Source organism: Numenius arquata, chromosome 2 (genome assembly GCF_964106895.1).
Source record: "Numenius arquata chromosome 2, bNumArq3.hap1.1, whole genome shotgun sequence".
Classification (NCBI taxonomy): domain Eukaryota; kingdom Metazoa; phylum Chordata; class Aves; order Charadriiformes; family Scolopacidae; genus Numenius; species Numenius arquata.
The window spans coordinates 8878828-8905497 of NC_133577.1; the positions used below are offsets into that span (position 1 = coordinate 8878828).

The window sequence follows — 26670 nt, forward strand, 5'->3', positions numbered from 1 at the left end:
ATTGGCTGGGCCGCCTGCAGCGTGCTGGCGTCACGGGAGCGCGTTGGGCGCCGGTGCCGGCTGCGGGGCGGAGAGGCGGAAGGTAGCGGCGGTGTTTGCCTGGGGGGGGGCGGGGGGGGGTCGGTAATGGCGGCCGGCGGGTAGGGGCGGGCCCGGTGGTGGTCGGGCTGTGGGGCGGGACTCGGGGGCTCTCAGCCCCGCTCTCACTGCCTGCCGAAGCGGGGCGCTTGTTTACCTCAAAGACTTTGCGGGGTGTTTTCCCGGTTTAATAGATATTATCGTTTTTAACGAGCTCGGCCTCGAAGTCCCTCACGGTTCCGGGAGCCCGCAGGGGCGAGCGCCGCCACCCCCCGGCGACCCGGCCCCGGTCCTGGCCCGCCGAGCGGCGCTGCCCCTCCCGGGCGTGAGGAGGCCCCGGGCTGGTTAAAAACCTCCAGAAATAACAGCGGTGCCTTGGGGGATCCACCTGCCCCGTGTGAAGGCTTAAAAGATAACAAATGGGCTTTTTCCCCTTTGGAAAGAGGCACGGAGTTATCCCCGCTTTGCTCCTTTGCCGTTTAGATGTTGCATTGCCTAAAATAGTAATTATTTTTTATTTTTTATTTTTTTTTTTAAATAGCCTAGTCACACAGCTGCGAGGCAGCAGTGTTCCTGCCCCGTGCTGGGGTGACAACAGAGACGTTGGGACTGCACAGCCTCAGCATACAATCATAGAATCAAATGGGTTGGAAGGGACCTTTAAAATTATTGAGTCCAGCCATCAGGCTAACACTGACAAAACCATCACTAAACCATATCCCTAAGCTCCACATCTACCCCTCTTTTAAATACCCCCGGGGTGGAGATTCCACCACTTCCCCAGGCAGCCTGTTTCAATGCTTGATAACCCTTTGGGTGAAGAAATTTTTCCTAATATCCATCCTAAACCTCCCCTGGCGCAACTTGAGGCTGTTTCCTCTTGTCCTGTCACTTGTTACTTTGGCACGGGCCGATGCAGGAGCTCATTGCAGACTGCAGAGCTTCCTGAAACAGCTGTGAAATGGGGTGCAGAATGGGACCTTTTGGGTTATATTTGTATATCCCTAAGCATATTTGCTCTCAGACCTGAACAGAGGTTCCTGGCCACGAAGAAATGGTACTCACTTTGGCCTTCCTGTGTTTGCAGGTGCATGTTTTGAATTCAGGGAACTGTGGTACCTGCTGTCACTGAACTACATGTTCATTGCAGTTACAGACTGTGGTTAGGTACAAGAAGGTGAGTACTGGGGTTCTGTGAATGAAGATAGTAAACTTTAGACAGAGAGTTTGGAGGCAGGGGAGGTGTCTCCAGGAGACTGATTATTAATGTCTTAGAAGTGTTTCACAGTGTTGTGTACTCTGTTGAAGGGAATGGATAAACACAATACTAAAATGACAGAAGCCAAAAAGTCATCTGCTCTTACTGTGGCAGTGCTGGGGGTAATGTTGATATTTCGTCAAACTTTCCCAAAGACAAGCAAGAGAGAAGGGAAAAATCAAAACTTTGGGGGAGACGGGAAAAGAGGGGAGGCATATTAATGGAAGGAAACAAAAAAGTCCCCTTGTTTAGAGAAATTAGCCACTGACATTAAAAGCGATATAAGCTCTTTTTTTGGTCTGTGGAGGTTACCTTAAATTCAAGGAGAATATCAGGGGCTCCCATATTTCAAGGTCAGATATATTGATCAAGATTTACACACATGACATTTTACCATTTTGAGTTAATTGACATTGTGATAATAGAGACTTAAATTGACATTTAATAAGGACTCCTGTGTTTCCAACATAATAATTTGATAAATACGTGAGAGGGCGCAGTGTGGTTTTAAATCCGCTTAAACAGATTAACTCAGTATTTCAGTCAGTGTAAATGTATCAATGCAGACACTGAAATTTCACTTAGCATAAAATATGAATGTCATCTTCTGCAGTGTATGAAAAAACTTCTTTGTGTGTATTTTGTGATTGTTATAAATGTTTAATATTCTTTCTGGATTAGGGCATAATTCTTCTACTAAAATTACTACAAGTTCTGGGTACTAAGACTTGAGATTGAGTCTTCAGCAAGAGTAACATGCAGAACTTGATTGTTGTGGGTTCCCGAAGCCAATTTGTTTATTTTCCTAATTTAGTAAGTTTTTCTTATATAAATCACATGTAAAGGCAGTAGCTTTTGCTAATACATAAAATGGTAAATATATGTGAGTGGTAGAAACAATAATTGGTGCTTTTGCCTGGCCTAAATGGCCTTGGTTTTCAGTGCTTGGCTAATACAACTATACTTTCTTTGAACCTGATTGTGCAGAGGTTAAGATACAACCTTGATCAGTGGTCTAAAGGGCATGGCTTCTTTACAATCTCTCCTGAATAATCCCACTTGTTCAAAGAGGCAAGGTGACATCTGGAATGCATAAGGAAGTTGCAGCATGCTTGTCTTAACTCATCTTCCTACCTGTAAAATGGGGAAAATTCAGTGTCTTGCATCATATATAGGTCAGAAGAATAAATTATATTAATAAATCAAATATTTCATATTTCTGAAGAACTCTGATACTACTTTCATGGAGACCTTTACTGTCAAGAAGATTCATGCTTGCATTGGGTTGCTTGTGCAACCTGCTCTGGGTGGACCTGTTTTGGCAGGGGGGGGTTGGACTAGATGATCTCCAGAGGTCCCTTCCAACCCCATGTCATTCTGTGATTCTGTGAACTTGGTGGTTCTAAAATACTTTATGTGTGTTTGCGATTGATTGGAGAAAAAATTCTAGTTTGATTTCAGCATTCAGTGAATACAGTCTGTTCGTATTCTGTGTCTTCTTAATGTTAAATTACTAAGGTCTTAATTTTAAAAAAGCATCTCCCCTTCTTCATGGCTATGGCTAGGTTTTCATTCCTTTGCATACCTAAGAATTAAGTATTAGTCAGATTTACTCTTTAAAGGCAAAAATATGTAGTAGTTCTTGGAGCCTTGTTAGCCAAAATAAAAGATTTACATGCTAACACAATTATGAACTTTAAAAGCAGTTGGTTACTGAGCTGTATTAAAGCCCGTGTCATACTGAGTAATGTCTTGATGGAGATATGACTGTGCCTGGTATTTAAGGGAGAGTCACTAAGTAGGAAAGGAGACTTGCAAGCGGATAAGTTAATCAGAGATACATAATCACTAAAATCAACAGTAACACATAATTGTATGAAAAACTGTTTTAAACTTTTCTTGTAATTGAAATGCAGCCTATTAAATTGAGGACCTTGTAGACTTCTTTAATTAGAGCACTTTATATGGAATGAAGTGACACAAATATGGTTTAGTGTGACCTTTGCTGTAAATCATGACCTTTGCTGTAAAAACACAGGAAAAAAAACTGCTACAGGTTTTCTGCTCCAATTTTCAAATCAATCATTGCTTTTTTTTTTATTTTTTTTTTATTTATTTATTTTTTTTACTACACAGAATGTCAGTGGCCGCTTACTGTATATTTTGCTATAGACAAATAGGAACCTCTGGTCCAGCCACAAAAACGCATCTACCCTGGTATGATATCAGTAAGTACAGTTCTATGCGTATTGATCTGAGGTATTAATAAAAAGGAAGAATCTGTGTTGGTATAACGCCATGCATAATTAAATGATACAAAAGATCTAAATCCTTGAATACTCTGTGATCAAAAGCTTTTATTTGCCTAAAGTGGATGTCTGCTTTTGACCTTGCTTTGCATAGTGATATGTAAAATGATACCAGCAGATTATCTGGGATTAGAACATGAGATGAAGGCTCCCCTGCCGAGTGCAATCTTTTTAAACTCCATTTTGTATCTGATTTTTTTTTTTTTGTAACCCCTAGAGCCATGAAAAAATTACATCCATAAACTGTGAATAAAGTTTGTTTCTATTGTTTCTGATTTTCTTGTTTTCTTATCTACTGATACTAGTTCTGCAGTCTTTCCTGCTGTGTCTCTGCTTTGGTGCCTTCTGTATAGAATGACAGTTCTTATGATTCTGAAGTTTATTTTTGAGCATTAAAAGACAGGTTATTTCCGTTTTTGCTCTACAGGAAGCATTGCATTTTTTTTGCCTTTTCAATCTTCTCTGCCAGTTATTTCTCCAACATGTAGCTGCCTCTTGTCTGCATGCAAAATTCTTATGGTCTCGCAAAGACAGAACCTGGTGGCAGTGGTTGTGGGGCAAATCTCCCAATTCATGCTGAGGAAAAGAGATTATTCATGATAGGTGAGATGTGTTCCATTGGGTTTCACTGCTACTGATAATAATATGGAGTTTCTCTGTATTGAGATCCTTACATTCAGATAATCAGCTCAACTTTGCCCAGGCAAAAGTGCTCAAATCTCACAGGAATCGTTAGACTTAAAAGGGAAGTTCTTGCAAGTGGCATGTGTTTTTTCAGCTGTTTGCTTTATAAATTAGATTCATATTATGGAATTCATAACTAAATTTTTTTTAAAAATATATTTTCTTACGGAGACTCTGCAGGACTTTTCAAAGAACATACATATTTCTGTATATATTTGTATACATTGAAGAAATATCCACACCATGTAAGAAAGTTAACCTCTTAAAATACTCTAGAGTTCCAAATGAATGCTAGTGTCACAGGTGGAGAAAGTTTACTGTTGATTCCTGCAGCTGAGCAATGAATCTATCTGATAGGTAGCTATATTCAAAATAAATAGCACTGGCAGGATACATGTTTTATTATCTTGTTTAGGAGAGCAGAAAATTCTAATCAAGTAATGTTTTCTCTGTGTGTAAATTTAAGTAATGATTTCCTGAAAGCCAGAGAGCAATAACAAAATTTTAAAAAGCTTACTCTTAATGGCTGACATTCTTACTGTCTGGTAATGAAATACTAATTATGTTTATATTGAGGTGATGCACACAACTTTGACATGAATTTTTCATTTTTTTCAAGGAAAAATTGCAAAGGTAACTGGATCGCTTATACTAGGGTAAGTTGTAACTGACAAGCATATATGTAACATGTATACAGTTAAAATTTTAATTCATGTATCTTTCAAAAAATGTGACAATATTAGGGGACCTTTAGACATGGCAGAATGTAGTTTTGAAGCATATTTTCTGATAGTTATTCCTTATTTTGAGTATTTTAGAGTTTTTTCTCTACTTTGCTAAATTGAAATAATCTGTAGGCTATTATATATTTATTAAAATCTGGATGATTTGTACCAAAAATGATTGTTAACATATTTTTGCCATAATATTTTTTAATTAATATTCACACACAGTTTTCTTTTATTTAAAGAGGTGTTGTGTTCATTACATATGAAGTCCTGTCCTTAAAGAAGTTATTGCAAATCGATACTCAAGCTATAAATCATGAAAAACTTAAATCCCATGTGTATGTACGTACAACTTCTCTAAACCCAAGTGAATATCAAGGTAAGATGCATCATTGTTTGGATTCTAAAAATAGAATTTTAAGAGAATAGAATGTTTCTGGAAGTCACCCTTATATATAAAAAGTTATATTTCCTGAGATCTGTTACAAAAATTATATTCTTCACAATGTCACTGAATTTATTTTAAGCTGGTTGCTGGCTTTTTAAGATAGTTCTATACATACAGTTCTCTATATATGAGATAATTTTATATGTGTGGGTCTGTATGTATATATGTGTATGTTATTTTTTTCATGTATACATGTGAAAAATAATGTGAGAGGACTGTCTTTCAGACTTCCAGTAATCCACAAATACTCTTGTAGGGATCACATATCAAGCCAGAAAAGAAATCCATAAAGCAGTGAGGAAAATTCTAGAAACAGAAGCTAAATTTTTCCGGAGACCTTTTAATGGTATGTATTGAAAGCATGGCTTTATCTGTCATTATTATTTTTGAATAGTAAAACATAAGCCTTTTAGAAACTATAGTATTTTTTTCTTACAAATTTACTATATTCTTTTGTGTTTTAAACAGTGGTAATATGACTTATAATTTTCTATATTACTATAGAATATTAGTATATATTTTTGAGATTATATAGTATATAGATTTGAGATTTTTTTTCCTGTTTCAGGAGAGGTTTGAAGCCTTAGATACCAGATTAATTTTTGATACCAGATTTGTGTACAAAAGGTGTTTGAGGGATGAAATACTCTGAAAAAATTCATTTTAGAAAAGTATGTTATCCTTTCATCAGAACTGCCATTATTAACTGAAAGCAGCAGTCTTTTTGTAACATTATGTCACTGCTTTTTAGAGTAATTTAAAATAAGAATTTCAATTCATGTAAGAAACTGTGCTCCTCAGGCATGCTATCTATTCTCATTTAACTATCTGTTAAATGATTATAACAATATGTAGCTCCACAGTCATGCTATGAAATTAATTGTTCAAGGTCAGAGCCTCAAGAGTTGCTAATCATTTCCAGCTCCCGCTGGAAGCTGGCAATTCTGGTTGGTAATTGCCAGCCAGGGGGTTGTATGTGTAGCACGTGTATGAAATATCAACTTGGTGCCACTAAAATGAATCAAAACCATCCTATTGATTTAAAGATCAGCATCTTATTGATGTAATTCTCTCATTGTTTCTTGTACTAATTTAATATTAAAACATTACTAAATTACTGCTAATGACTAATACACAGATATTAAACAGATTTTTTTTACTCAACAAATAGAAATGTGATGCTCATTAATAACAAATGGGTTTTATTTCTTTCCTGGTAAAAGAACAATTTGGTACATTTGATGGAGAAGATCATGAGTGTGCCTTATGGCTTCTCTTAAAGAGAAGTCAGTCAGAAGACAAAGAGGTCCGACTTCAGGCTGTACAAGACCTGGCAAACAACCGCCACTGGCACGGTAACGTATGCTGATGTAGCCTAATTCATCCCAGAAATGCGACAAAGTCTCAGTTACCTGTTCCACGTCTGCTGCCAACATGAAAAAAAGCAAGAAGTGTGAATAAACTCTGAAATTTAGTCTAAAATTTAGGGGGATTATTTACATTTCAAGCAATTGTTTGTTCCTAATCCCCAGATTTGGAGTGTGTCTGCAGTGCAGGCCTCTCTCTGCATCCCCACCAGAGGACTGAAACCACTGCCGTGGTGTGGGAGACCAGTTCATGATCATTAGTTCCTTGTTTTTTCTGCTGGGACTGCTAATATGGTAACAAGTTCTGGCAGTGATTTTTATAAGGCTCTGTAGGATTGAGTTTAAGGCCATGGTTAAGTTAATAAAAATTGGTTAGGAGCTGATAGGTAGTAATGGCAAGGGAAGAGGTGGAAGACCTGTATGTGGAAGCGTTATTTCATAGAATCAAAGAATGGTTTGGGTTGGAAGGGACCTTAAAGATCATCTAGTCCCAACCCCCCTGCCATGGGCAGGGACACCTCCCACTAGACCAGGTTGCTCAAAGCCCCATCCAGCCTGGCCTTGAACACTTCCAGGGATGGGGCATCCACAGCTTCTCTGGGCAACCTGTTCCAGTGTCTCATCACCTTCACAGTAAAGAATTTCTTCCCAGTATCGAATCTAAGTCTCCCCTCTTACCATTACCCCTCATCCTATCACTCTACTCCCTGATACAGAGTCCCTCCCATCTTTCCTGCAGGTCCCCTTCAGGTTACTTATTTGTAAGCCATTTTACATCCTGGTTATTATTTGGTAGTAATAAGTCCTCCCTGTTCTTCTAGCACTAAATATCCTTGAAACCCCATGTAAAGGATGTGGGGGTGTGTGTATGTGTGTCCTCCTCCCTCTTCCATCACTAGTCCACATAAACTAGGTGACACTGATCTTCACTCTTATTATTCTGGTAACCAGTCAGTTGAGGACCTTTTAGTCTTCCAGTGCAATTCCATGCCATGGGGTTTATCTTGTTTCACATTGCCTCTTTAAAATTATAATTAATTTCTCCAAGCAGTTTACATCAAAAAGCTGTGTTTGAAAACATTTGAAAGCTGGGATATACCAAAGCTGAAGCTTTGTTTACTAATTTAACATAACTGTCTCATGTTTGTAGGAGAATACTGTTATCTCAGGATTTCAGTGCACAAGATGGCCAGTACTTGGGAATTGAGTTGCTTTTTGTGATCTCCTTTTCTCTGTAGCACTCATTGCTGTACTATTTGATGTTTCACGAACACTAATTATTCTTGCCAATGACCTTGTGAGGGAAACGGGCATTTTTTTTTTTTAACCGGGTACTCCAAAAACAAGTCCTTAACACTGAAAGTATGTGCTAACTTTGCACAGCTGGGACCAAATTGTTCAGCATACCTGTTATTGTAAACAAAGTGTTTCACTTGTCCAAAGCACAGCTTCAGTCACTTCAGTTTGCAGCTGCAAGTGATCTGCACCTAAGAAAAAAATGTGGCCGATATGTGACTCTTTGTGAAAAGTACATTTTAAAAGGCTTTTCAGTTTTGATCTAGAATTGTATAGCAGTAACAAAGGTGGAAACAATTTTTTAGAGAAAGTATTGATCTGCTTTAAGGTTCTATTTTCTTTTCCTTCAGTTTGCCACTTAATTTCAGTATTTAATTTTCAATTTCTCCAGCTATAAAGTAGGTAGGTTTTGGAAAGGAACAGTCGTTACTGTTTAAATCTGGTTTCCTTTCAGTAGGGTAACTGAAAGTCTGTCTTCAGTAAGGAAGGGCTACTTAAAACTGTACTGTGGTGTTGTCCTGCCTTTTCTAAGGCGTTAACAATTTTATTGAAACGTGCCTTTTGTATCATTTAAAATTAGGTGTCTGTGTCTTTGCAGCATTTGGATTTAAGGCTCTGGTTTTTAATACTACATGCAGAAAAAAGGCAAGATGCCTTTCAAATTTTAGCTCAAGCTCAGGGGGTTAAGCTTGAGTTTGTAGTCCTTGTATTCATTTCACAGTGGCAATACCAAATGTTTGCTTTTGCTTGTGTTCAACTTATACCTGAAGACCTTTATCAAACTGGTCTTTAATGAACAATTATTGCCCCGGTGTATTTCAGCTCAGTGTAGTGCTGGTCTGACATCTGCAATTTATGTCTTTTGGATCTTGTGGTTACAAAATCAGGGCTTATTTAAGTAGCTTGCAGAGAGGTGGTTCTTTTTTCAAGTATATTTACAAAGTAGGTCAGAAACTACATTTTAAACCAAATGAAAAATTTAAGGTTAGTTTTAACCCTAACACTGAAATTCTTGTACTGCAGATTATCAGTATGGTACTGTTGCCCAAACCTGTGATCAAAGGACTGCTATAGGCCTGGCTCGGTCTAAAGATATCAACCTTCGCTTTTTCCTGCCTCCACCACCGATGCCAAAAATAAAGAATGTAAGTAAATGAAAAGTAGGGTAGGTATTAGATGATTTTTGCTTGCTTGCTTGCTTGCTTGTTTGTTTGTAGTGCTTTTGTTGTTGGTAACCGTACTAAAGTGGAGTTCTTCTAAAGTAACTGATGAGTAGTAAAATTAAGAGCAAAATACACAATTATAATATAGTGATATACCCCTAGGGTATATCTGCATTAGTAAATGACATGATGGAAAGAAATAAGGATAGGAGCGTTAGTCAGTTATTGTTCTCAGACTGTATATCCACTTTACCTATTTACCACCAGTTACCAGTCTGATACACACACTGCCTGACGGTACCTAATAGCAATGCAAAACTGTCTTATATTAACTGATCCTGGATTGTCTTGTTGGTACTGACAGAATCCTACACGTAGAGAGCTCTCCTGGAGGCCTTTGCATCCTCACAGTTGGTATGGTGCTCTACTGTAGGCCCACCTCTTTACTGCCAGCTTTTGAGTACCAACAAATCTGTATTGGATAGATTTGGCCTTGTTTTGTTTTTATGTTAATTAGTAAGCATATATATGTAGGATGGTTTGAGCAATCATGTCATCATATCAGCTTCTTCAGTAAACAGAATTGGCACATAAAGCAAGTCTTTTACATAAAGTCTTTTGTAATGCTAATAGAATGAATGCTGGCAGCAGTCCCTGTCAGAGAACACCTGTATATCTTCACCAACAAAAATCTGAAAACCAGCTTTGATTGGTAGTGATATTCTCAGTTTTTGCTTTCTTATCTTTGTAACATTACTTGATAGTGGATCTATACCTGTCAGTCCTGAAGTACTAGGTTATACTAGTATGTGGTTGTGTATATACTTTATTTTTACAGCAGTATGATTGCTAGGTGATTGAAGCTGAGAGTTCCCAATCTGCTGCATAGGAAGTTGAAGCAAATCATGATGGCAGCAAGTGTTGCTCTGCACATCAGATGTCTCCATCTTTGTAGCAAGGATTAGAATAACTCCAAGTTCCATGACTGTGGGCAAATAAAATTTCTTTGTTGAATCTATTTTCCTGTTATCTACCCTGGATTACTAAATGAACATCTATATGAATATTTTGAAGATAAAAGATTAGAAGAAATGTTGTCTGTATTTTTTACTAGTAATTTATACATTCGTTTTAATGGAGCAGCACCAAAATTACTGTGTAGGTAAGGGTGAGCTTTTAAGCTTCCTGTGCCAAGAGGCACCGTTTTTTCTTCTGTTCTTCAGACCTATAAGGCCACCAAAGTATGAAGTTTAAAGCTTGCTTTTCATCACTCGGTGGTTTTAGAATTATCAGTTTCCGAAGTCTTTACAGGTGTAACTATTAAACCAAAGTTGCAGAGCACTTAAGTCCAGGGTTTGTATTTTATGGCCTTATTAATATGATTGATTCTGTTATTTCAGATCTTTTTTTTTTTTCTGTGCTTTGCTTTATGCTTTGAACACAACTGAAAGCTATTTGTGCTTACTTCTCACAGGATTATCCCATAGAAGATGAACTTCGCTTGTTGTTAGTATCTTTACCTCAGACTGGTCTTGATCCATGTGTCCAGTACTTCACATCTCTCGCTTTACGTGAAAGTAGTCAGACTCTCGCTGCGCAAAGGGTGAGTTCCTGCCTGCAGAACAGAACTATTTGGGTTCTTTGTTCCTGCAGAGCTCAAAGATACAAACCTATTTCCATGGTTTAGAGCATTATAAGAGGAAGAGAAATACAGAAACTTTGTGGCTGTACAACATAAGTAAAATCTTTTTTACACGCGGTCTGTCTGCTTGAAAGCTTATCTTTCCCAGCTGTGTTAGCTAGTGTAGTGAAAGGTTGTATCTTTACTTACGAGCCTTCCCATAAAGCACATATTTCAACATTTTGTCCAGAACATTTCCGTCCCCTTGCAGTGCTCATAAAATGATTTTTTGCATTTCATCTTACCATTGTTTGAGTGTTCTTTACTGCTGAGTAAGTTTTTAGCACACCTTAAATAGTAAACTCTCTTGTATCACGTGGAAATGCTTTCCTGTAACGGGTCACTGTTACCAAAACCAGAATTGGAATATTTAGTGGTCTGTTTGGACTTGGAAACTAGGAATTCTTAACTCTGCCCAACAACGTCCCAAGTGGCTTTAGGCACGTCATTTAAAGTACCGCTATTGCTTAAAAATAATAATTTTAATGCCAGTGTCATCCACTATCTCCTTGTGCATTTTATTTTTTTCATTAAAAAGTTGGGACTTTTAAAATTGGTGATTATTATTTTTTGTAAGATGCAATATTAAAAATGACTGTCATATTTTAATAATGTTGCCTGTCAGGCTTTGTTTAGATATTTCAGAGTGCAGTAACTCTTTATTTCCTATGACACAGTTATGTGTAATATTTTTACATTATCACTCCTTTATTGTTTTCGCAGCCAGAGCTCTTGCTACAAGGGGAGCGTTGGTAAGACACCACGCTTGGAGGCATTTTGATAATCACACAGTTCTAGAAAACTGTTCTTTATTGAGGTTCCTACTGCATGATTGAGAGAGACCGGTCTTCAGAGACTATGCTACATGTTGAAGACCTTTTTTGCTCCTCTTCTCATTTTTGCAACTATGGAAGTCTAGAAGCAGTCTGTTTCTTGCTTTTTTTATGCTTAAGCAAACTATTTTAAAAGAAAACATTCATTAACAAAGTGAAAATTCTACTTTTTGCCCCTTTATTGTATGTTTTGAAGTTAATAGACTATAGAGACTACTGACTGAAAATCTAGTTAATATTTTCAGTTAAAAATAGTAGATAGTTTTATAGTGTACTGTTGTGTGATCTGTACATTTTGAAAAGTGCATGCATGCTGTGTGCTCTTTTTAGCAATTTCTATAGATCATTACACACTTAATGTTTTAGTTTAGAAATGCTTATTTTATGTAGCCATTTGGAATGTGGTATAATTTTTACTGTTTCTCATTTCAGGGAGGATTATGGTGTTTTGGAGGAAATGGACTTCCATATTGTGAGACATTGAGTAAAATCCCTTCAGAGACAGTGGAACTCTTTTGCTTGCAAGCTTTAGTACAGCATTCTAAGGTAATTTGTCCTTTAAACTATAACTGAAAAGCTACATTTATGAACATTCCTTTCTAATGCTCTCTCATATATTGGGAAGGAGTTGCCATTTCCATGTCTCCTACCCCTCACCCCTTCTATAAGGATGTTCAGACAACTGAGACTGATGTGAATTGGAAGGCAGCATAATAAACTCATTTTTTCTCATGGGAGGTGTATGTAAGTTCTGTTACTGTTTCAAATGAACCCTTATAATTTCCCCTGTAGTATCCCTATATGTATCTTTCAAGAAGTCAAAGGGCAGCTCTGACACAGAAAAGCAGGAGAAAATGCTTGAAGTCCAGAGGATTTAACGAGTCTTTTCTGTGTAGCGCTACCTCCCACTGACGCTCAAAGTCCTTGGAGATAGATATTATGAAGGAACACTTCATGTTTCCACTCTGCAGCTTCTCAGTAACCAAGATACTGATGATATGAAATTCTTGGTGCAAAGTATGTGTGGATTTGTGTGAGCTGGTGTACATCAGTTCAGAAAGCTTACAACTGATCTCTTCTTCTGGCTCTTAATCTAAGTCTAGTGCCAGGTTTCCAGAAAGCAAAGTAGCCTCATGAATTCACTCTAATCAGAAGTCAGAATGGAATGCAAACCTTGGCTGTTCACAAAGGCCCCTCCTTCAAGGGAGCTAATAGAGTGCATCTTCCCAGGACCAGTCTGTTCTTTGCAGGTGCAGATGAAGAGTATGGAAGACTGTGTAACAGTGATTCTTCTTGTTTCCTCTTGCTGCTCCCTTCTGTCTGCACTTAATTGCTCAGAAGCCTAGAACACTTGAGAAACAGCATGGAGAATACCAAGTTGTTATTAGTAATAGGGATGGGAAAAGTGCAGTTTGCCAGTATTCCATTCACATCTTCCATATACATAGAAATTCTGACTTAGTCTAGGATTTGTTTTATTCCAGGTTTTCAGGTGGAACAAGTTGTAACTGTACTCATTCCAAATGCGTGTCTGTTGAAATCCACAGACTTCAGGACATGAGCAGTTCCATAAGTACAACACATTTTTAAATGCTGTAGACAACATGTTCAAGTTATAAGCATTTGGCCAATATCAGTAGTTGACACTACAACTAATTAGCACTTATTGATCTGCTTGGACTAGGATCCATTGTTGCCCTTAAGATCAATAACAATAGCATTACTATTTAGAATGTAGAAATACCTTTACATTTCAGAGAGAAGGGATTATAACGGTTGCATTTTCAGGGGTGAACAGGAAAACAAGTAGCTCTGGCTGAGATAGCACTTTAACAAAAGCAGACAATTGTGCTGTTCAGACTCTTGAACTTGAGTTGAAATCTGATGATGCCAAGTGGAGAGAAGTCTCATCTCCCTCAGAAGTGGAGGAGAGTAGAGTGGTGGTACTCAGCATCTCTCAGGTTGTCGATCCATTAGAAATCATGCATTGAGCATGTTAAAATATTTGCTTCCTCTTCAACTACGGCGTAATAAATTCTAGATTAATAAGAATTTCTGTGTAATAAGGGCTCTGCATCATATTGGCTTCTTAAAGTTCCCTAATTTGTGAATTAACAGCATCTCAAGGAACCTTTTGCAGAATGTCTACTTATTGTCATTGTATTTACTGTATAATGCTAGGTTTCTTCTCACTGTGATAAAATTGAAGCAAAAGGAGGCCTTCAGCTGCTACAGAGGATATACCAGCAACGTAAAGATTCAGCGAAAATACAAAGGAACATCATTCGCATTATTGGAAATATGGCTTTGGATGAACGTCTTCATTCATCCATAGTACGTGCAGGTAAAAGGAAAGCAAGTGCAAGCAGTCTGAATGTCAGATTTCTATTCCAAAATTTTCAGGGGATTCGGTGCTGTTGTAAAATGCAAAGGACCATGGTAGTGTTGTGGGTTTTAGATTTGGGGGACGGGGAAGTGTTGTTATTGGGTTTAATACAAAAAATATGGACAGTTCAGATGATCTTGATTAAAAATTCCTGTGTGCTGTCTAGTCAATATGTGTCAGTGCTACAGAGGTGTTCTCATTCTGATGGATGGTGAAAATTTGGACTTGGTTGATGTTCGGTTCACGTTACTGGCAAAAATGTTTTGAGTTTCCTACTTAAGTAGATCATCTACCTTGTAGATTAATTTATATTTTTTTTATTGACTGCATTTTAGTCTCATAAAGGAGCAGACCAGCTTGCAGTCCTTACCTTTTGGAACAAAGTGAAACATGCCTTCCTGCCCTCCCTTGTTTCATGTTAGGCTTAGTAACTTCTGCTAAGCTTTGCTCTGGTGACCCTTTTTTAATACCCCTAAATATTGTAATGAAAGTTCTGTACCAAATAAATAATTTCCAATGTTTTGTTAGGAAAGAAATAAAAAGAAAAATAGAACATATCGATATGCTGTTGTATACGTCTGAGCTGGTGTCTGCCTCTTAAACGCAGTGTGCATTTTTAATCTCGCTGTTGCAAAAGAAGTAGCAAAGGCACAGGGAAAGACCATGAGGGTGGTTAAAAATTTAGAATGACTGTGGTATAAAGAACAAATAACTGGACTAAAACAGAAGAAGTTACTGAAGGAGAATATGATGGGAGATTCTAGTGGGAGATGTCCCTGCCCATGGCAGGGGGGTTGGAAGTACTTGATCTTTAAGGTTCCTTCCAACCCAAACCATTCTATGATTCATAAAATCATCACTGGCATAGAGAAGGCAAAGAGGGAATAATCATCTGCTGTTTCTTGTAATGCAAGACCAAAGGTTCTTGTACATCAATTATCAAGAGGCAGAACAAATATTTTTTTTCCGTACAGTGCATGACAAAACTAAAACTTGCCACAAAACGTTGTGATTGTTGAAGACTTAAAAAGCTTCAAAAAGTGATTAGATGAATTAATGGATAGAAAAAAATCCATAAAGCTCTACCTGCAGAAGCCAAGTTGCTTGCTGAAAGCTGAGAGGGTATAGTGGAGAATCAGCACTATATACTTGCCCTTTTATTGCTCTATTCTTTTATTGTTCTGCAACTTCCATTACTGCTTTCTTTTGGAGAAAGACAGCTGGGCTACAGAGACCTCTGGTCTGAGCTCTAGCACCATTCTTACATTCTTATGATGACTGCTAAAACCATAGATGTAGAGGAAGAGATTGTAACAGAAGAGTCAGCAGCTCCATGGGGCAGAGCTCTGAGAACAAAAAGGAATTTTAGACAGTGAACGGGACTGCAGAGATGAGCAGTTGGATACTGCTGGTCAAGAGCTGATAAGACTTCTCTTTTGTTGCTGGATGATGCAAAAGAAGAAAGAACCTCTGAGGCTCTTTTCCTTTGCAAAAACTGCTGGCATGGGAAGAGGGAGAAAAGAAGTGATGTACAGTGTCGTAGCTGTGATGGGGATCTGGGGACAGAAGGATTCTGAACACTATTTTTGATTGTTCATGTTGGCTCATTTTAAGAGAAATGAAAAACCAGAGACCTTGCTAGGTATAATCAGGCTGGCTTGGCAGTCTTTCATTGTACTTGGAGAACTGAAATAGATTTTTAGGTAGCGGTGTTCTTAAGGAGAGCTTGCACAGTGGTCAATATTCTGCTTAGAAATGTAATTTAAATACGTAATTTTTTAAAAAAATTACATTTCTCAAAGGTACTTGTGTTTAAACAAAACTCACGTGTTCATTCTTTTCCTGCATCCACAGTGAACTATCTATCTTACTGGCTATACTGGTAGCCACGTATTGTACATACTTTTGAAACAGTTTCATGAAGTAAATTGTTTCTTCTTTTTCCAATCAGCCTCCATTTGAAAATTGCTCTTCAAAGTCTTCCCAGGTTTATTTATAAACTTAACTTTAATGTAATTGTGATTTATACACTGCTTTTGCTAGCAGCAAGATTTATCAGGATTTTAAAGAAATATATGTGTTTCTGTGTGAATAAAAGATAGTCCTTTGTGTTTCTCAGTAGTCTATGAACATCCCTATCCATGTCTAAGAAACTGTATTTTGCATCTTAAGTAAAATATTATAAAGTGTCTGTTTTTTCTCTTGAGTTAGCTGTCACTTAACATTTTATTGAGGAATAGATTCCAAGGTTTGCTTCATTAATTTTCATATGTTTCTTAGCTATAAGTAGTATACTATTTTCAGAATAGCAAGGGCATTTTAATTCCTTAAACAGTTTTTCACACACTGGATTTTAAAATTAGAAATGGTTGTACTCTCACAGCAAGCATCGATTTTTCCACCTGCCGTTATCCCTGTGGGTTGTTTTCCATGTCTTGTGCTTTAAGCTTCATTTTCTCTCTGGGATATTTCTTTTCTCTGTCTCTCTTGCATTTTACCTGCAAAAGAAGGCTCGAGATCTGTTCTGTCTCTGACAACTGCTCTGACCTGCTGATACACTTTCTTTTTCTTCTGAGAAGGGGTTCTCCTTCAGATCATAAGCTGAAGCGTAGTAATACATTGCCTCCTCACCGCTCTGGATTTTTGCATTTTGGAAGTTCTACTTTTTTAGCATTGGCTTTTCTGTGGTAAAGAGAGTGAATCAAAATAATTTGTTTTGGTGTTACCATTTTTAAGTGTTAACATCTATTTTCACAAATATACTTTGAAGAATTATGTTTCTGAATTCTTTTGTTTGGATGGTGTTTCTAATTAGTTAACCTGCCACTTTATTTTTTCAATGTAGGTTGGGTTTCTGTACTTGCTGAAGTAATGAAATCCCCACATGTCATTCAGTCTTCTCATGCGTCCAGAGCTTTGGCTAATCTAGACAGGGACACGGTGAACGAAAAGTATCCAGATGGTGTTTATGTCTTACATCCGCAGTATCGTAGCAGGTAAAGCAGAAGGAGATATTGTACATGCTGTACTTTGAGTTACTTGTTATGCTGTTCAGGTACAAAACTTGGGAAGAGTTGACATGAGAGTGCTGCTGTACTCATGTCACCTGCTCTTCCTGTTCCTTGGTGGGTTGAGAGGACTGAGTTTAGATTCTGAAAGAGGAGAACAACAGAAGTGCTGGGAGCGGTTTATAGCCGTGAAAGGAGTATTACTGCACTGCACGGAAAAATCCAAGCACAGACCATGAGATGAATTATTGCTTTGCATGCGTTGCAACCATTTAACCTTTGCACCGGCTGTCTTGGGATATAGTGCCTTGTAATTATTGTGTTGGCAGCAGCACGTATTGGCCTAAGACACAGTAAATTTACAGCTTCAGCTTCTTATAATAGTGGTTGTGTATCTGGGACTGAAGCAGTCTCCAACATGGTATGTCACTTAGTAGCAACTTTTCCCTGGGTCGCTGGTGTTAGTCGGGCTACAGTGAAGATCTAATTTGATGATAAAGCTGGAACTATCAAGCTGCATTAACAGTAGCTGGAGAGAATGTTGTTTTTCGTTACAGAAAAATATAATTTGTGAGATGGGTACTTTCCATACCTCTTTTTATATCTCTTTCTTCTGGGTGGATCCCTGCTTTTTGTCTTGATCTGAGTATCCTCTTTGAAAAGTCATTAAATGCTGTCTATAAGATAAGAAATCACATAGAGTGTTAAAAATAGCTTTTTGGCATCCCTTAGGTTAAAAGTTCTGTGTAAATTTCATTTGCTAAAAGAATATGTACCGTGCATCACTTAAAAATTCCTTTTTCTGTATCAGTCAGCCCATCAGAGCAGACATCCTTTTTGTTCATGGTCTTTTGGGAGCAGCATTTAAAACCTGGCGACAGCAAGACATTGACCGGCGTTCGGATAAAAAGGCTTCAGAAGGGGAAGAGGACTACAGCCAGTGCTGGCCAAAGGTAAAAAGACAATAACATTTCCACGTGCGGATACATTTTTCTCATTAATGAGAGCTGTCTAGAGGGTACCTTTTTATAACCTCCAAAATATCTCCGTAAAACTTAAACTGATCAGTCCTGATGGTAATCTCAGCGATTTGTGTTTCACCCAGGAGAGGGAGCCAGGAACGCACAAGTTAGTCATCCATTTCCATCCTCTGCCTGCTTTGTGTTTGGGGAACAGGCTAGAGTTCACCAGTATGTAATAAAAGAAAAATAGCTTAGGTGTAAGTTGTATTGGGGAATTAACTGAAGAGCAAAAATCTTGCTTGATATTGTCCTTGTAGTAACAGCTTTGCTCCATTGCTGACAAATTGCTTCCAAGAGTTTAAGTACTTCAATTATAAGCTCCTTCTGGTTTTGCTTTTCTTTGATGTAGTCGTGGCTGGCTTCAGACTGTCCTGCCCTTAGGATCATATCCGTGGAATACGACACCCATTTGAGTGACTGGAAAGCAAAATGTCCCGTTGAGGCTCACAGGTAACAAACATAGTGCCTGCACTTTGGAGGAGGGGCAGGAGGGAGACCTGTAAACCTGATCCTTGGCATCACCTAGTGTGAAACAGTGAATTTAACTGTACCTGTTGCGTTTGAAAATCCGGTTTGGAAAAACATTAGGTACAGTCATGGTACGCTTGAGCTTTTTAGCCTCATGGATAACTATGTGTGGCAACTCCCTAAATTCTTACAGTCTGTTCTGCTTCATGTTTAGGGGAGACACTAAATGCTGCTATTAGTTGATGTAAATATAGCATCAATTTTATATCTTAAGGTGAATATTTCTAAAATTTAAAATCAGCTAATACTGCTTCATAAGCACAGCAAAAAATCACTGTACTATGACTTTATACTCATGATAAAATGAAGCATATAATTTTCATAGGATCATTTAGGTTGGAAAAGACCTTTAAGATCATTGAGTCCAATCGTTATCCTAACACTGCCAAGTCCACCACTAAACCATGTCCCTCAGCACCACATCTGTCTGTCTTTTCAATACCCCCAGGGATGGTGACTCAACCACTTCCCTGGGCAGCCCATTCCAATGCTCAACAACCCTTTTGTTGAAGAAATTTTTCCTAATATCTAATCTAAAGCTCCCCTGGTGCAACTTGAGGCCATTTCCTCTTGTCCTATCGCCTGTTACTTGGGGCAAGAGACCGACCCCGCTCCCACTACACCCTCTCAAGTAGTTGTGAAGAGTGATAAGGTCTGCCCTCAGCTTGCTTTTCTCCAGGCTGAACAACCCCAGTTCCCTCAGCCGCTCCTCATAAGACTTGTTCTCCAGACCCCCCACCAACTTCGTTGCCCTTCTCTGGACCTGCTCCAGCACCTCAATGTCTTTCCTGCAGTAAGGGGCCCAAAACTGAACGCTTCGTCCAGGTCATTAGGTTAACAGTTGGACTCGATGATCTTAAAGATCTTTTCCAACCTAAATGATTCTGTTCTTCTAAGAGAACCTGTTTCCTGTGTCCATCTAGAGTAAGTATAATGGAAGAAAATTGGAAAAAGAAATAAACATATATTTATTTATTTTAAAAAATGTCTTTTTCATTACAAAATGGAAAATTAGATGACCTACTATTTATGCTCACTCAAGCATAGTATTTGATTATTTAATAATTTGATATGGTTAATAAAAAACAAAAGATATTGAAGATATTTTTAACTAGCAGAAGCTAAGATGTAGCAGTAGAATCACAACCTTATGATTGCTCTAAATGTATAGGCTCAGTCAGTGTTTCAAAAGTGAATTTTTATGTCTCTCAGCTATCCTAAAGCCTGTCTTTCAGCTGAAAAGACACATTTGAGTATCCTTTTCATATGTGCTATAAAAGCAATTTCTAGTGAGAATGCTGAGAACCGATAGAGATGAAGTGAATTACTTTGCACAGTGGTTGCCCCAATATCCTGATGTTTTCATTATCCCAGAGTCTTCTGTGTTTGATTCTTGTTACACTGCACGGAGCAACCGTGTTGCACTTTCAAGCTTAGATTGGGAATTGTCATTGGTTTTGTTTCGGTTCCACCACAGATTCATTTTCAACCTCTAATGTATAGCTTAGCTTTGCCAGAGCTCAGTCTCTTCATTTATAAAGTGGAGATTATTGTGCTTTTATGCTATTCCAGTACAAAGCACTTGGAGATTATTGTCTGGAAAGCATAACAGACGTTACCTGTGATTTCTTGAATGTATTGATTGATCATGCACTTAATTAAATTCCTGTACGTTGCTCCACGTCTTGAGCGCTGTTTAACAAATGTTAGACATTAGATATATTCTTGTTTCAGGAGATAAAGTTCATTTTGCATTGATGATGCAAAAAACAAAAAATAAATACATATACATATATGTATTTATATATAAAAATATATTATTAAATTATAATTATAAAAATATTTATATAATACAAATACTATAAAAATATATATACAAAAAATAAATACATCATAAAACAAAAACATAATTTTGTTACAATGTGTAAATAAAACTATCTAAAACTCCATAAAGAGATTTGTCGAACTAAAGCTAAAGGAAGCAAGTGGTGAGTGAAATTAAAATAGAACTTTCTAGCAAGATCGTGAGACTGAATTTAGCACAATTCCTGTTGTGCTTGTGAAGCCAAAAGTTTTTGGCATTCTCCAATGTAGTAACAATAATTATGTAATTAATGTTTTAGTGTCTGTCGAGGTTTTGACCAGATTGACCAATCAGAATGACAGATGGCCCCTCCCTCCCCCCTCTAAGGAAAAGAAAGGAGAGGAAGAGATAAAAGAGATTTATGAGTTTAGAAAAAACTAAACTACTTTAATGAAAATATTAATAAATAATGAAATAATAAATAATAAAAAAAAGGAAAAAAAAGGCGGGGAAAAAGTATACAGTATATACAAAACCATATCAAGCTCCCAGGGTGATGATCACGTCACCAGCAGGCACAGGGGAAAGTCCCAGGCTGGACTCGGTGATGGACAGGAGCTGGATTCCGGATCTGGAGTGAGGATTGCTCGGATCGGGATCAAAGGCAGACGAACAGACAAGGTCCTCCTCAGATGTTGGCCATTGAAGGAAGAGAGATGACCCTTTGATCCCTCAGCTTTTATACTGAGCATGATGCAGATGGGATGGAATACCCTGTTGGTCAGTTTTGGGTCACCTGTCCTGTCCGCTCCTCCCTACAGGTGTGACCCCTCTACGCTTTTCTGCTTCTGACCCTCCAACGGGGCAAATAACAAATTTACCTGACCTTGGTTGTTATAGCAATATGTATAAGCAAGGGCCTCTCTGCACACCATTCCTTGGTATAATCAGGTCTTATCACTCTGAGAGCGAGCAGTTTCTGAACAATATGCTGTTAATTCCAGAGTTTAGTTAGTTAGAAGAGGCCCAGCTAAAAAGGAAAAATTACTGGACAGAAAATTAGTTCTGTTTTACCTCAAACCAGGACACTGCCTAATTCACTTTCATGAACGTGCAGCGCTGAAAATGCATTCTTTTTTAATGTTGCCTTTTAACCTATCATGCCTCATCGTGCTTGTGTTTGTTTTTTCTTTCCAGGAAGTCTATTGCTTACAGGAGCAATGAGCTTCTCGACAAGCTGAGAGCTGCCGGGATTGGAGAGAGGCCCCTGGTGTGGGTATCACACAGCATGGGCGGTAAGCACATTGCCTCTTTGATAGCGAGTGTTTATTTGCTGTTATATTTCAGAATAAGATGTTAACCAAATTCCGTCTGAAATGCAATTATTCAGAATAGTTTATCTAAAAAATTTGCAAAGACCTAAAGATGGAAAATAGATTTCTATTTTCTTAATGTATTACATTCAATAGCACATACAATTTGTAATGATTTTTATTGCTGTTTGTTTTTACTGTGTTGATTTAAAAGCAAAAAAATCAATGAGTTGAAATTCATGTAAATAGGAATCCAGAGGCAAAATTTTCTCCACGATTAGGCATATAGTAAATGTCATTAGCAACACTTAAAGTAAACCAAAATTGGATTTGCATCATTTGTTGACATTTTATTTTAATGCTTCCTCAGGTTTAGTTTGGGTTTTTTTTCAACTTAATCTTAGATATTTGAAAAACTAAGGACTAATCAACTGAGGCGAGAATATGGTTGGTTGTTTCATGGATAATATAGCATGATCATTATTTTCACAGTGGTTTAAATCCCTGCATTAATTCCATTTCTGTTGCCAGGTCTTCTAGTCAAAAAGATGCTGGTGGATGCTTCCAAGAATCCAGAAATGGATAAAATCGTAAACAACACCAGAGGAATCATATTTTATAGCGTACCTCACCATGGTTCCCAGCTGGCTGAATATTCTATAAATGCCAGATATCTTCTTTTTCCGTCTGTGGAGGTCAAAGAACTCAGCAAGGGTAGGCTGACTTTGCTACCATTCAACAACAGGGATCTATGCTGATCTGTTCATGATGCCTGCTTCTTTTTTTTTTTTATTGTGCTGTCAGAAAAAGCTGGATGAAAACAAGAAACCCTCTTTTTATGTTTTGGGTTGCGTGTTGAATTCCTGCAAGTAATTGTGAGTGACTGTTTCATTTGATTGCAGAGGCCAGGGGAAAAAAGGGAGTCAGAACAAGTTCATAGAAGAGTAGTTTGGGTCATTTACCAATGTAGTAACTCAACGTGTGCTGACTCTTGTCTTCTAAACAAATGCCATGCTATGCAGAAATAAACAATCGTTGCATATGATTGCTGGAAAAAGGGATTACAAACAAAACACTACTCCTTTTACTGGAGTATTAATTTTTCCAAAACATCTCTTTAGGAATGCCGTTTTGCCAGACAAATGCTATAATCTTATCTTCAAGATAACACTGCAAAAATTCTGTTGGCTCTTTCTCAGATTCTCCTGCCCTTAAAGAGCTGAATGATGACTTCCTGTCTTTTGCAAAAGATAAGAAATTTTCAGTGCTGAGTTTTGCAGAAACCTTACCAACACACATAGGCAGCATGATCAAACTGCATGTCGTACCTCTGGAATCAGCAGGTATGTCAAATAGCCATTTAATTTATTTAATTTTGTATATATTCATGTAAGCATCGATAATGAGGAAGGTTTATAAATACTATGGTGGAAAGACCTAGAAAAATACATCTGTTATGTTGTGCGATTTTTTTGTTTAAACTTTTGGCTGAGTTTAAACTATAGTCTCCCTGCTGAGATCAGAGGCAGCTACATTTGTATCTTAGAACAGCAGTTGTTTGGTTTGATCTTTCTAAATGCGAGTAACACTTGCTTATTGAAAAAAAGCAGGGTAGACCCTGGTCTAATGTTACATTGTCGTAGTCCTTTCCTTTGTAATTATGAGTAACTGTTGTTTATCCTTGTATAGGTAGGCTGAATAGCTCCCACAAATTGCAGCTATTTCCTCCTTTAAAAAATAAGAAAGAAAATTAGTAAACTGCTAATGGAAGGAAAAAGTCACAAGCTGTTTTTCAGTGTTAAGAATCCTTTATCTTCCATATCTCAGGCACTCAAGTAACGGAGTTTGCCTCCTGAAGAGTTCCCTCCATCTTTTTGCCTTTTGTAGGAGAAAGGAAAACCAGACTGTTCTTTTTCTTGCTTTGTTTATGAGTGTTCAACTTAGAGAATTGGTTTAAGCCTGATGTTTTCAGGTCTCCCTTGAGCCAAACCCTCTTCTGCGCTGCCCAAGTTACCTGTAAGGCCTTGAACAGAAACCTTTGCTTTGTTGGGTTTTAGAATAGGCTTTCCACCAGCTAAATCCACGAGGTTATATGCAGGGTTCGTTGCTCTGAAAAAGGGCAACGATACATCCCTGTTTTCTTCAGTCAATATTTAGCAGTATTTTTTCAGTATATCTTCTCAAGAAGCAATTGTTCGTGAAAATGATGCTGGTGTGATTTTATTGGCGAGGCCTGAAAAACTGGGGGTTCTTTTTTTCTTTGATTTAACAAAATAAAATGAAAAAGAGGGCTGGATAACAGAGCGCACGAATAAGCAGTGCGCGCTTATCATTTCGTAGCATATTTCTCCTCTTCTAGAGACGACGCACAATGGAGCACATGAGCTCTCACAAGCCATTAGAGGGTACAGGACGGTTCAGGGACATGTCACTCATCCAGCACACTCCCCATTTCTTACACGCGCGCTTGGGCACCCGAAAGCAAACCTTCATCCTGCTGTAGTCTCATTTTACGTAGTTGAAGATACAGAGTTCCAAACAAAATGGAGGATTTCTCAGAAAGTTGAGTGAGGAGACAGTAAACTGGAATGTGGCAGCCACAGCACCCTAACTGGAAAGTTCACTAGTAGTGATAGGTGTCAGGAAAGAATAAATGCCATGGTGTGCCCCAAAATCAGTAGCTGAAAATGGAATACTTCCGTTCTGCAAATTAGCAATGTAAATTTTTCATGTCTCCAGAAATGTCTGTAGTGATCTGTGGCATATTTCAAGTTCATTCTAGTCCCGTTTTTAATCTCCACATCAATGTATTTTATAAGGAATGTGGGCAATTAGTGGTGATCAGAATCTGGATACCCCGGATTAAACCCTATCCCTGCTAACGTCAGTGCTTAACCTTCAGTCAGAACTTTGCTGTCAGTCAGGTGCTGGAAAATGAAGGTTTGATTCTTCAAAGTAGTCTCCATGGAGAAATGTACATTTGTGTATTCCCAATAAAAGTAGTAGAACTCTGACCTAATGGTTTAGCAGTGTGGGGTTTGTAGCAATGTATAGCTCTATCTGACTATAACAGTGTGTGTTAGGGCTACAAAGATGATTAGGGGCCTAGAACATCTCTCTTACGAGGACAGGCTGAGGGACTTGGGTCTTTTTAATCTGGAGAATAGAAGACTGATGGGGGGGTCTGATCAATGCCAATAAATCCTTAAAGGGTGTGTGTCAGGAGGATGGGGCCAGTCTTTTTTCAGTGGTTCCCAGTGACAGGACAAGAGGTAGTGGGCACAAACTTGAACATAAGAAGTTCCATTTAAACATGAGGAGGAACTTCTTTACTGTGAGGGTGGCAGAGCCCTGGAACAGGCTGCCCAGAGAGGTGGTGGAGTCTCCATCTCTGGAGACATTCAAAACCCGCCTGCACACGTTCCTGTGCAACCTGCTCTGGGTGGACCTGCTTTGGCAGGGGGGTTGGACTAGATGATCTCCAGAGGTCCCTTCCAGCCCCATATCATTCCGTGATTCTGTGATTCTGTGTTGGTGCTTTAGCACATTAAAAAATAATGAGGACAAAACAGATAAACTGAAGACAGGAGAAACTGTTTTTGAGAGCGAAATTGCTAATGCAAGATGTGCTTTTCGGGCTGGGTGATCTTTTGAACTTTGGTAATTATTTTTTTTTTTCCCCCTCTCTTAGAGTTAGGAATTGGTGACCTTATTCCAGTCGATGTTAATCATCTAAATATTTGTAAGCCAAAGAAGAAGGATGCTTTCCTGTACCAACGTACGTTGAAGTTCATTCAAGATGTTTTAGCTCAAGAACTTGGAGACTGAGTTTTTGCCATCCTTGGCTGCTGATTTCCTCTATTTGGTGGAACACAGTGAGTGCTTCTCCTAACATTTGTTAGGGGATCTGCAGAACTACAAAGATGCTATGTCAATAGTATCTGCTGCTAAAACAATTTTCAGTACATCTCTGACTTAAGCACCTCTCCAACTTATTTCGAAAACACATTCAACAAATACAAACTGAAGTCCTATGAACGTGGCAAAAAGAAAATGTGTGTTGGCTTAGAGTGATCGTGATCTGTCAACAAAATGTGCGTAAATTCTCCAGCAATTTGGCTGGGAGGGGATGGGGATTCAGTGGAAGAGAAGTTTCACTTATTCTACAGATAGCCCTCTGGAGCAACACAGCCAGGCTACGGAGAGTGCCCAGGATATATTCTTTTAGACAAAAAAAAAAAAAAAGCTTGCTCTGGAGGTGGGTGGTGTCATTAAGATAAATACACATCTGGGACTGAAGTCTTACAGAGATGATCAGAAACAATTAAGCGAGATGGTTATTTGCTGTGTCAAAGGGGAGGAAGAAGCATATGGCTGCCTCAAAGCTTTGGTTCACTGTCCGTGTTAAGAAGTCTGACTGGAGCCTGAAGAAATTTATCCAAGTGAATGAAAGTAGCATTTTAGTCCAGTGGCCCAATTACAGGGGGTTTTGTAATTTGCCTTTTCATTGAAGAGACCATCCAGATTTTTCAGCAGATACGGCATCTCTTTTCTCTGTGAGAAAGAGATAGGTTGGTAGGTTGTCTTGCATAGACAACTGTAGTTGTTTTAATCTGTTTAAATATTTAATCTTGTATAAATGAAAAAAAAAACCCAAATGTTCACCTTCTTGTACATTTCTCTCTTAATTTTAGCAACTCATGAGTTTGTTTTATTATGACAGTGTGTATCTAGTCAGACTCAGGGCAGTTCTGTGCTTATTCA

At 38.2% G+C, this 26670-nt stretch overlaps 1 protein-coding gene across 2 annotated transcripts; it reads left to right on the top strand.

Annotated features, from left to right (window-relative positions):
- Positions 1-26136, top strand: SERAC1 (serine active site containing 1). Of its 2 annotated transcripts, none has more exons than XM_074168075.1 (17): positions 1-82; positions 3473-3564; positions 4949-4985; positions 5300-5436; positions 5762-5851; positions 6729-6860; positions 9192-9313; positions 10806-10934; positions 12278-12391; positions 14027-14189; positions 17077-17227; positions 18051-18192; positions 18611-18711; positions 21791-21888; positions 22438-22620; positions 23106-23249; positions 25598-26136. In XM_074168075.1, the coding sequence occupies exons 2-17, from the start codon at positions 3474-3476 to the stop codon at positions 25732-25734; spliced, it is 1971 nt and encodes a 656-aa protein (XP_074024176.1). In that variant the 5' UTR covers positions 1-82; position 3473; the 3' UTR covers positions 25735-26136. The 2 variants fall into 2 exon arrangements, with proteins under 2 accessions (XP_074024176.1, XP_074024175.1); XM_074168074.1 differs by lacking the exon at positions 1-82 and adding an exon at positions 1166-1255.
- The last annotated feature ends 534 nt before the right edge of the window (positions 26137-26670 follow it).